Below are 11350 nucleotides of genomic sequence, written 5' to 3'. Positions count from 1 at the left end.
TTGTGTGGCACTCGTGTAACACTTCAAGGCTGGGCTGTTGCATGTGAGAGCAGCGGGGGGTAGTTTCTGTAATTTTGTTAAAAGTGGCTCTTATAATTTTTAGGGATTTGGTAGGGACCATCGCAGAAGGCATTTCGAGGCTGGGCTGTTGCATGTGAGAGCAGCCACACAGGCAGCAGATTTTGTCTTATTCGTTTAATTCATCTGAGGTGGCAGCTCTCACGTGCGACAGCCCAGCCACGAAATGCCTTCTGTGATGGTCCTTAGCAAACATGTGAAAAATAAAATCCAACATAAAAGAAAACCATAAAAAAACTGTCATATCCATCTCCAACCATCTCAAAGGCAGATAAACCTGAACCTCTACATCCAAAAACAAAACAAAACAAAAAAGACCAAATCCAATAATACTATTAAAAAAGAGGAAAAAATCAAGCAATTCCAAGAGACAGGACAAATTACAGAAGTTAGAATGTTGAATTCTTGCATTTAATTACAGTACATAGAAAAGAAATTAATTATAGCGTAGAGGAAAAATACACTATAAGAAATTTAAGTGAAGCTCTAAAAATCTGTCAACTTGAGAGGAATGAAAGTGTAAACGTGCATTCATAGGCCCAAGAGTCAGCTTCATTTCATCTTTTCCCTTGACTCAATTACAGGTTGGCATTCGTTGTAATGGCAAAACTTCATCAATTACAGAGTATCAAATAAGATCATTGTGCAAAGATAACATTCAAGCCATCCTAAATGAATATATAGTTGTGAACAACTTTCATTTTGTTTGTTCAATTAGAAAGAACAATGTCCCTATTAACATCTTTCTTTACTATTAAAAGGTTTCCTGAAACAGTAGCAGTCATTGTATGAGAAGTTTGCATAATTTGAGTGGATTAACTCCAACCCAAATTATCGGCCATGTAATTGCTCCCCTGAAGATATCTCACAGCCTCATTTACAATAAACTTACGAGTAATTTTATGGAAGCAGAAGACCAATTAAAAGAAACTTAAATCAGACTTTAAGAAAACTACCAGTAGCTTGAATGGATCCATGACTGTTGATCTTATGCCTCTCGAACCGGAAAATCCCTAGTAGAAGAAGCAATACAATCGTTGTCCGACGGACATTCCTCGAGAAGCTGCGATTAGAAATTAATTAAAAATTACAGTTAAACTAAAGCTTGAATAAAATTCAAATAAACATGAGAAGAGATAAGCTTTAAAAAGAAACGAATACAGACCTTGTATTCTCCATTGGAACATGCTGAAGAAAAAGAGATGTGGAGAAGACACGATCAGAAATTAGTTAAAACCAAATTAATTACCATTTTAAAAAAAATAAAAACCAAATTAATGCTGGAATAAAATTCAAATAAACCTGATCAGAACAAAAGAGTTACACAAAGAAAAGAAGAAAGAAAAATACAGACCTTGCATACCCCATTGGAACATGGAGAAGCTAAAGAGATACGTAGAAGCTAAAGAAAAGAAGAAATAAAAATACATTCCTGTCGCACGCTGGAGCTTTGACAACCTGAGTTATTTTAATGGAATTAAAAACTTAAAAACTAAAATGAAAATGAAAAGAAAAAATAGAGAAAGAATTGGAATAAAATGAAGAAATGGTATTACTTAGAGAAAAAGCTGAAATATATCCATGGGAAACCCTAAAATCTCCTTGACCGTTGAGGTCGAAAACGATGAGGAAGGCCTTGAACCGGCTCTAGAGATAGAGAGAGAGAGAGAGAGAGAGAGAGAGAAAATGCTGTATTTTAAGTGATAAAATAAAAAAGGAATGAGTAATTGGTAGGCCCTCTTCATCACTTCGGTTTCAGATCTATTAAAGTACTTTGCTTAATCTCTATCCTAAAAAAAAATAGAATAAATCCCATAGTTTCTTAGATAGCAGATTCCAAATTTATCAAATGACTTTGCTACATCTCTCTCCTAAAAAATAGATGATAGAACCCTAAGTTCCAACGATGAGAAAATAAATAAAAAAAGAGGGAAAGAGAAAGAGAAATGGGTTGATTCGAGGTAATCCGGGCCTCCCAATAAGCAAGAAAGCAATTGAATTTCGCATAATCCACTAGCCATACGGCATCTACATTATATAGACGATCTATGGGTTTCCGAATAGGAATTAACCCAAAGATGGAATATGTAAAATAGGAAAGACAACATAACAGTGCTAAAAATAAAGCTTGCTAAAATAAAGTCTTGCCAAAATGAGGGACTGTAACATCCTCCCGCCCTTCAATCCAACCTTGTCCTCAAGGTTGACCAGCAACAAACTCTGGAAATCTTTCTTGTAACGACTGAAAGGATTCCCATGTAGCATCTTCTGCTGGCAAATTTGTCCATTGCACCAATATCTCTGTCACGGCCCGATTACCACGCTTGACCATCCGTCGTTCCAACATAGTATGCGGTTGGATTTTGAGCTCTCCATTAGGAAGAATATCCGGAAGTTGGCTCTGGACCACAATTGTATCACCCACCCTTTTCTTCAAGAGAGACACGTGAAAGACAAGGTGTATCTTAGCCCCTTCTGGAAGGTCCAATCGATAGGCTACATGCCATATCTCTTATTCATTTACTATGATTCTCGTTTGAAGAGTATTGTTTTACTGGGTTTTTTTTTAACATGTTTATCTGTTATTTTACCTTTACCATCTCGATTATGCTCTCTGCCATTCTAAAAATATTCTTCTTGTTAGGCCTAAAATTGGTAACAGATACGGCAGTGACGTGCGAGCTAAGCTAGAGGACCTGAGGAGCTGAAGTGAAGGAACTAAGTCCTGCACAAGAGCGCACGAGGTCAGAAGACTAACCCGGAGTCGTTGCTCCGGACGGACCCTTCGACACTCAAGTCAGTATGAGCAAGAGTGCAGAGCCAAAAATTTAAGAGTGGTAGCTTAGAAGTTATTACCCCTTGCTTTGAGCCTTGAGAGGCCTTTTATAGAGGGAGACCTGGGGTGGTTGGATTACCTACCCCAGGACAGGTGTCGCCCCTTTTGTGGGTTTAGGTTTACCTACTCTTAGGTAATTATCGGATTGCCCCTGGGCTGATGCTGGATTTGTGGTGGGCCCTTCTGGGGCCACGTGTCGACAGCTAATTAGTTGTTGTTTTTCATACCCCATCAGTTGCCCCCCAGCTCTCCAAGTCATTGTTGTGATTTGGGGAACTGCGATGAGTTATATTCCTGAACGGTAGAACGAGCCGGTGTTCGGGACGACTCGATGAAATGAAGTAAGAGATCCGGCTGGGACTAACCAGGAATTGAGGTGTAAAATCTGTCCGGCCTGGGGCGGCCAGTAGTTGAAGTGTAAAATCTGTCCGGCCTGGGACGGCCAGTAGTTGAAGTGTAAACTCTATCCAGCCAAGCCGTTTGTCAGGCCTAGGACGGGCAGAAATGAGGAGGGTAAAATCTGTCCGGCCTGAGATGGGCAGAAATGAGGAGTGTAAAATCTGTCCGGCCAAGTCGTCTGTCCGGCCTGAGATGGGCAGAAATTTGAAGTGGAACATCTATCTGGCCTAAGACGGCCAGAAGTTGAAGTGTAAAATCTGTTCGGCCAAGCCGTCTGTCCGGCCTGAGATGGGCAGAAATGAGGAGTGTAAAATCTGTCCGGCCAAGCCGTCTGTCCGGCCTGAGATGGGCAGAAATTTGAAGTGGAACATCTGTCCAGCCAAGCCGTCTGTCTGGCCTGAGACGGCCAGAAGTTGAAGTGTAAAATCTGTCCGGCCTAGCCGTCTGTCCTGCCTGGGACGGGCAGAAATGAGGAGTGTAAAATCTGTCCAGCCAAGCCGTCTGTCCGGACTGAGATGGGCAGAAATGAGGAGTGTAAAATCTGTCTGGCCAAGCCGTCTGTCCGGCCTGAGATGGGCAGAAATTTGAAGTGGAACATCTGTCCAGCCAAGCCGTCTATCCGGCCTGGGACGGCCAGAAGTTGAAGTGTAAAATCTGTCCGGCCAAGCCGTCTGTCCGGCCTGGGACGACTAGAAATAAGAAAAGAATTCCTCTGCACGGCCTGGGATGACCAGAAATATGAGGTGAAATATTCTGGTCGGCCAAGCCCTCTGAGCAGATGACGCTATATCCTGGTCGGCTTGAGATGACCAGAATTTTGTCTTTTAGCGAATCAAGCTATATCCTGACCGGCTTAAGATGACCAGATTTTTGTCTTGTAGTGGATCACGCCGAGTCCTGGTCGGCTTCAGATGACCAGAGTTTTGTCCTGTAGCGCATTGCGCTATATCCTGGTCGGCTTGAGATCACCAGAATTTTGTCCTGTAGCGCATCGCGCTATATCCTGGTCGGCTTGAGATGACCAGAATTTTGTTCTGTAGCACATTACGCTATATCCTGGTCGGCTTGAGATGACCAGAATTTTGTCCTGTAGCACATTGCGCTATATCCTGGTCGGCTTGAGATGAACAGAATTTTGTCCTGTAGGGCATCGCGCTATATCCTGGTCGGCTTGAGATGACTAGAATTTTGTCCTGTAGCGAGTCACGCCCAGTCCTGGTCGGCTTGAGATTACCAGAATATAGCGCAATCTGCTAAAAGACAAAATTGAATTTTGTCTTCTAGCGAATCACGCCAAGTCCTGATCGGCTTCAGATGAGTAGAGTTTTGTCCTGTAGCGCATTGCGCTATATCCTGGTCGGCTTGAGATGACCAGAATTTTATCCTGTAGCGCATTGTACTATATCCTGGTCGGCTTGAGATGACCAGAATTTTGTCCTGTAACGAATCACGCCGAGTCCTGGTCAGCTTGAGGAACGGATGAACTGAAAACTGATTCAGGTCAGCCATTTCAGGTCGTCCATCTCAGGTCGGCCGAAAAACAGATGAGCTACAACTTACCCTTCTTCAGGTTATGTCTTACCCACGCGTTATATTCAGTCTGGCTGGAGATGTTCTAAACGGCTTGAAGAACTGGATTTCGAAGTGAAATATCCAATTCGGCCATATATGCTCTGAACGGCTTAGGACGACCAGGATTTTGAAGTGAAATATCTAGTCCGGCCATGTACGCTCTGAATGGCTTCGTATGACTAAGTTTTATTGAACTTGGGTTTTTGCAAGGGTTTGGTTTTCTGCCCGGGCCCGTTCCTGACCAGAAGTGCGCTTCCGATCTTTGTGGAGACGAGCCGGAGTGAACTAAGCAGCGAGTACCCAAGTTTTGGTGAACTGGGTTTCTGAGCATGTTTGGTTTTCTGCCCGGGCCCGTTCATAACCAGAAGTGCGCTTCCGCTCTTTGTGGAGACGAGCCAGGGTGAACCAAGCAGCGAGTACCCAAATTTTGGCGAACTGGGTTTCTGAGCGGGTTTGATTTTTTCTGCCCGGGCCCGTTCCTGACCAGGAGTGTGCTCCCGGTCTTTGTGGAGACGAGCCGGAGCGAACCAAGCAGCGAGTACCCAAGTTTTGGTGAACTGGGTTTCTGAGCAGGTTTAGTTTTTCTACCCAGTCCTGTTCCTGACCAGGAGTGCGCTCCCGGTCTTTGTGGAGACAAGCCGAGGCGAACCAAGCAGCGAGTACCCAAGTTTTAGTGAACTGGGTTTCCGAGCAGGTTTGGTTTTTCTGCCCGGGCCCGTTCCTTACCAGGAGTACGCTCCCGGTCTTTGTGGAGACAAGCCGTGGCGAACCAAGTAGCGAGTACCCAAGTTTTAGTGAACTGGGTTTCCGAGTAGGATTGGTTTTTCTGCCCGGGCCCGTTCCTGACCAGAAGTGCGCTTCCGGTCTTTGTGGAGATGAGCCGGGGTGAACCAAGCAACGAGTACCCGAGTTTTGGCGAACTGGATTTCTGAGCAGGTTTGGTTTTCTGCCCTGGCCCGTTCCCTACCAGAAGTGCGCTTCCAGTCTTTGTGAAGACGAGCCGGGGTGAACCAAGCAGCGAGTACCCGAGTTTTAGCGAACTGGGTTTCTGAGCAGGTTTGATTTTCTGCCCAGGCCCGTTCCTGACCACAAGTGCACTTCCGGTCTTTGTGGAGACGAGCCAGGGTGAACCAAGCAGCGGCATGATCTGAGACAAAGAACTCAGAACTTTGCAAAGAAGCAGTAGCCTTTTTTCATTATCCACACAAGCGTAATTACAATGGCATCCGCTTTTGTGTCGGGCGGCAGGCTATTGATAGTATTTTCTGAGGTCTTCGGCGGGTTCAGTCACCTGGGCTTTGTCTCTCAGATCAAGTAGCTCAATCGGCTACGATTCTGATGCATTTTTGCCTTTAAGTGCCATGGCATAGCACTCCCTAGACTGTGGTTGATCTCCTCTGACTTCTCCCACGCCGTTTGGCGTTATAAACTTCATTTTCTAGTGATATGCTGAGGCGACCGCACGGATGAGGTTCTGGCCGGGACGTCCCAAGGTAGCGTTATAGACCGAAGTGGCCCTCACTACCAGGAAGTTGACCATTGTGAAAGCTTGACAGGGCGGTTCCCCGACGAGGATTAAGAGTTCAATCTGCCCTTCCACTTTAACAATTTCTTCTGAGAAACCAAACAAATCAGAGTTCGCCGTCTTCAAGCTGTCATTTCCTATCATCATCTGCTCGAATGCATGGTAGTAGAGAATGTCGGCCGAACTTCCGTTGTCGATGAGGATCTTTTTTACTTCCCAATTCGTGACTAGCATGGTTATGACCAGGGCGTCGTCATGGGGGAGTATCAAGTTGTCGAGGTCCGCGTCTGAGAAGGAGATCTCGTTCTATGTCCTCATCTTCTTGCTGCACGTGTGCACGACGTTGACTCGGCATGCGTAGGCTTTTCGAGCAGCAGATGATGTACCCCCGGCTGCCGGTCCGCCCATAATTGTGCTGATGACCCCCTTAGCTGGGATCGGCTTGCCTCCGGCTGTGGACTGGACGGCGGGGGAGATTGGTTCCGCACAGGAGACGGCTGGGGTCATTGAGGGCTTTGGCCATGAGGGCTTCTCCCCCTGCGCTCTCTTCCGTCACCATTATTTTTAACATACCTTTTTAGGTACCCCCGATTTATCAGCAGCTCGATTTCTTCCTTAAGTTGTCAGCATTCATCTGTGTCGTGCCCGTGGTCTCTATGGAACCTACAATACTTCGACTTGTCTCTCTTGTTTCCTTTTGAGATCATCCTGGTTGGCCATCTTACGAATTCTTCTCCCTCGATTGCGGCCAGCATGCTTCTCCTGGAGGTGTTGAGGGGGGTGTAATTCTCTTCCCTCCTCTGCGGGGATCTTTCTCTTCTCGGGGCTTTATCAGAGGTCCTCCTTCGGTTTGAATCTAAGGCTGCCATAGTCTCCTCCACGGCTAGGTACTCTTCGGCTCCAGCCATCAGATCCGTGAGTGAGTGCGGGTTTTGGCGAGCTACTGATCGCCGGAAATCATTAGACTTTGCGCCCGCGAGGAGCACATTTACTGCGGCTGAGGGGTCCAAGTTTGGCACCTGTAGGGCCTCCCTGTTGAAGCGGCTCACGAATGTTTTTAGAGGTTCGTTATCCTCCTGCTGCAAGGCCATCAGGGATGCTGTTGTTTTCCTCGGCCTCCGGCTGCTCATAAAATGGCGGACCAGATCGTCCCCAAAGTCCTCAAAGTTGCTGATGGAGTTCGGCTTGATCCTCAAGTACCAGTCCCGGGCTGCACCCGTCAGGGTTGTCGGGAATGCACTGCAGAGGAACCCGTCAGAGGCGCCGTGGAGGAGCATCATAGTCCTGAACGTCTCCAAGTGGTCTACTGGGTCGGTGGTTCTGTCATATTGCGGAACTGTCGGCATCTTGAACCCTCTGGGTGCTGATGCTTTCGTAACATTGTCGGTGAACGGCGGTCTGCTTGAGAACGTCTTTGCAAATAGCCAGCCTTGATCCTTTGCGAGCTCTTCTATACGGTGCTCTATCTCTTCTATCCTCCATAGCATTGGATTAGTCATCTGGTCTGCTCGGCCTGATCTGTTTTTCTCTACTGAGGGGCTCGCAGCAGAGCCAGAATGACTTTCCGGACTCCTTCGATGATGTCAGGATCTTTCCCGCTGTACACAGTCTTCCTTGGCTTGGTGCTTTTGCGCGGAGCGAGATCGTGACCTCCGGCGGTGGTGAGGCTCTGTATGGGCATGCCTGGTTTTGGAATGATGGACTCACCTTGTGAAGTGGTGGGTCCGGTCTCCACTAGGGCGCGCCGGCTCTCCCCTGTGGGCACTCGACCTTTCCTGTACAGGTCGTGGGGCCTCTGGGGGATGCTGGGGAAGCGTTTGGATCAGATATTGGTATTGATCCATAAGAGCAGTCATCTGTTGAAAGAGAGCTTGCACTTGATCCAGAGTGGGAGTGGGATTGAGGTGTTCCGAATGAGCCGGGCTCTGCTCTGCTGCTGTAGAGGGAGCTACTACCTGCGAGGCGATTCGGTCACTTCGAACCCCGCGATGTACTACAGCTCGGGTAGTTCGGGCAGTTGGTACCCGAGCACTCTTCTGCCCTGCCATTTTGTATAGGGGATTCGAACAGCTTTTAGTTCGGGTCCCACGGATGGTGCCAATCTGTTAAGCCTAAAATCGGTAACAGATACGGCAGTGACGTGCGAGCTAAGCTGGAGGACCTGTGGAGCTGAAGTGAAGGAACTGAGTCCTGCACAAGAGCGCTCGAGGTCAGAAGACCAACCCGGAGTCGTTGCTCCGGACGGACCCTTCGACACTCAAGTCAGTATGAGCAAGAGTGCAGAGCCAAAAATTTAAGAGTGGTAGCTTAGAAGTTATTACCCCTTGCTTTGAGCCTTGAGAGGCCTTTTATAGAGGGAGACCTGGAGTGGTTGGATTACCTACCCCATGACAGGTGTCGGCTCTTTTGTGGGTTTAGGTTTACCTACTCTTAGGTAATTATCGGATTACCCCTGGGCCGATGCTGGATTTGTGGTAGGCCCTTCTGAGGCCACGTGTTGACAGCTAATTAGTTGTTGTTTTTCATACTCCATCACTTCTCTCTAACCTCTTCCATCTCAAAAATTACGACCGATTTTCTGCAATCTTCATAATCCAAATTTGCACATGCAAATCAAGGGTGGTCACCCTTAATTCCATACCAATGGAAAGAGCAGCTGTTTTTTCTATTTGATGTTACCATGCTCATGCAAAGAAACAACTTATTTTCACACCAAACTCATTACAATGCATTTTATTTATGAAATCTAGTACATTAAAAACATAATAATATATATAAGCTTACGAGGGGTCTAGCTGGGGGACTCACTATGGAATGTTACAATCTGAAACAAACAAGGCCTAATAATCTGTCCTGATCACTAAGACCCCTCCCACTAGTAAAGGCTCCTTAGAATCGGACTTGAGTCGGTCACAATCCTCAGGGAAGATAAAGAGGCACAAGAAGGAAACTATGACGGTGAAACCCACAAGTGCCCAAACAAAACAGGCCATGCCCAAATCGAAAATGGAAGATACAAGGTAAGCAGTTGTGACATTGAGCGTGGTGGCACTGACCCAGAAGGGAATTTTCATCCTCTCTCGCTCCATTGAACTTTCTGGGGTCCGACTATAAAGGTTTGCACAAAATAAGAACAACATGAAAAGTGCATAGATGATGAGAACAGATTGGATGTTAGAGTACTTGTGATCTATGTATGATTGAATCACAGCAAGTACAGTGGCTATGGTGGAGAAGGTTAGGCCCATAATATGTATGTTGTGGGAGATCTCTTTGTCTGAATCCATGGCCTTTCTTTTATTAGTCCTTAGGCTCATTTCAGAATGGCGATCAAAAGAAGAGGGGAAACAGAGGATTGAAGACTGCATAAGTTGGCCAGACTCTCTCGCTCACGTCACTTGTTTGGCTCAATTATACTTGCAACTTGCAACTTTATACCCGCTCTCGGATTTTAAAGTTAAAACATGTGATGTTTCCACGAAGCTTCTTGAAAAGAACCCCCAATTGATACTTCCCACGAAACTACGAACAAAACTTGGCTCAGGTCGGTAGGAACTTTCCTCAGACCCCTTGCTATTAGACTATTAGCAAAGCGTGTGGGGTGTGGAAATATCAACTACGTGCTTACTTTTTATTTTCAGAAGCATTTGATATTTCCACACCCCTTGCTATTAGACTATTAGCAAGCCCCGACTTGAGCCAAGTTTCGTTCCGAAACTACCTAGGTGTTTCATGAATTTTCAAAAGAGTGTTGCTGAAGATTGCGAGGGGTGGTTTTGCTATTTAAAAGGAAAAGCCCAAGATTATTAACATGTGAAGAGGCTACTGGTTTCATGGTTTCATCCCCGGAAATTTTACACGGTGTAAGCCCTTGAAGTCCCTTATTTTTACTAAAGTAATGTACGGAGCACACTATAGGATGATCCAAACTGTCCATATGATGGGCTATAACATAAATAGGTTGTGCCCAAAAAATCATTTGTATAGGATATTCCTAGCCCTCCGACTATAGATGAACGGCTAGGATCGTCACTTTTTGAAATTTTCTCCCCCTCTAACGGATAAAATCCCCCCTTCAACGTTATTCGTTAAGTTTTAAAGGTAAAGAAAAATGTTAAAGGGGGTGAATTTATCCTCAGGCCGTGAACCATTCTCACCGAAACTGTTAAAAGGGGGAATTTTATCCGTTTGGGGGGGGGGAATATCATTTCCCTTGTAAAAACCTCCTCTTCAATGAGGCTTCCTGGGAGTTGCATCTGGACCATCCATCTCGTGATTCGCGTGACTCAATTCGCACATTATCCCTACTGTGGGAGACAGATGAAACAGAGACCATTCAAAAAGCTCTCCGTTCGAAAATTGAATGGTTGGGATCTTTTGATGTGTTAGTCTTTTATTCTATTACATCTATGGGCCCAGCAGATGAATGGTGTCGATCATCAAACACACACATGGGCCCACTTGTATCTGTCCCTGCTAAAACATCCGTTTATGGTTGGGTGGGATTTATTGGCTGAAGAAGCAGCTTTTTCTATATTTAATTCTCTAGAAAAATTGAGGCCTTTGATCACGGTGGGTCCACAGGTAATTGATCTACTGGAACCCGGCAATCTAGAACATTTCCTCTGGGCCCACCATCATAAGATGATCAAAAAATATTAATGTCAATTTCAATCAACGGCCAAAACTAATTATTTGTTTAATATAACCATTCACAGTGATCGAGCTTGATGGTCTTGTGGATGCTTCAATTCTGAACCATCGATTCTCTGTTTTTTCAACCTGATCAAATGACTTGAAGTTGTCGGCCTAGATCAATCAACTACTACAAAATCTGATCATCCAACCATAATTATGTTATGTGTATTTTCTTATGTTGTATGTGGGGTTAGTTAGTGCATAGTAGTGGATATGTGTTTTAGCGGAATGGCCATTAGTTG

At 45.6% G+C, this 11350-nt stretch overlaps 1 protein-coding gene and 1 long non-coding RNA gene across 3 annotated transcripts; both read right to left on the bottom strand.

Moving 5' to 3' along the window:
- Nucleotides 1–598: 598 nt before the first annotated feature.
- Nucleotides 599–2524, bottom strand: LOC143886338 (uncharacterized). Of its 2 annotated transcripts, XR_013253747.1 has the most exons (4): nucleotides 1635–2520; nucleotides 1433–1536; nucleotides 1244–1266; nucleotides 599–1141 (listed from the first exon to the last, which is right to left on the bottom strand). It is a non-coding gene; the product is annotated as an uncharacterized LOC143886338 (long non-coding RNA). The 2 variants fall into 2 exon arrangements; XR_013253746.1 differs by having other exon boundaries at nucleotides 1244–1536; nucleotides 1635–2524.
- A 4509-nt stretch (nucleotides 2525–7033) lies between these two features.
- LOC143886093 (uncharacterized) lies at nucleotides 7034–7909 on the bottom strand. The gene is made up of 2 exons (XM_077390064.1): nucleotides 7611–7909; nucleotides 7034–7442 (listed from the first exon to the last, which is right to left on the bottom strand). Exons 1-2 carry the CDS (start codon nucleotides 7907–7909, stop codon nucleotides 7034–7036), a joined length of 708 nt encoding a protein of 235 aa, XP_077246179.1.
- Nucleotides 7910–11350: the final 3441 nt, after the last annotated feature.

This window comes from Tasmannia lanceolata, unplaced genomic scaffold, assembly GCF_043159265.1.
Source record: "Tasmannia lanceolata isolate RefF3 unplaced genomic scaffold, GAP_Taslan_0.1 ptg000011l, whole genome shotgun sequence".
In the NCBI taxonomy this organism is placed as follows: domain Eukaryota; kingdom Viridiplantae; phylum Streptophyta; class Magnoliopsida; order Canellales; family Winteraceae; genus Tasmannia; species Tasmannia lanceolata.
This window is presented reverse-complemented; position numbering and strand designations above follow the sequence as displayed.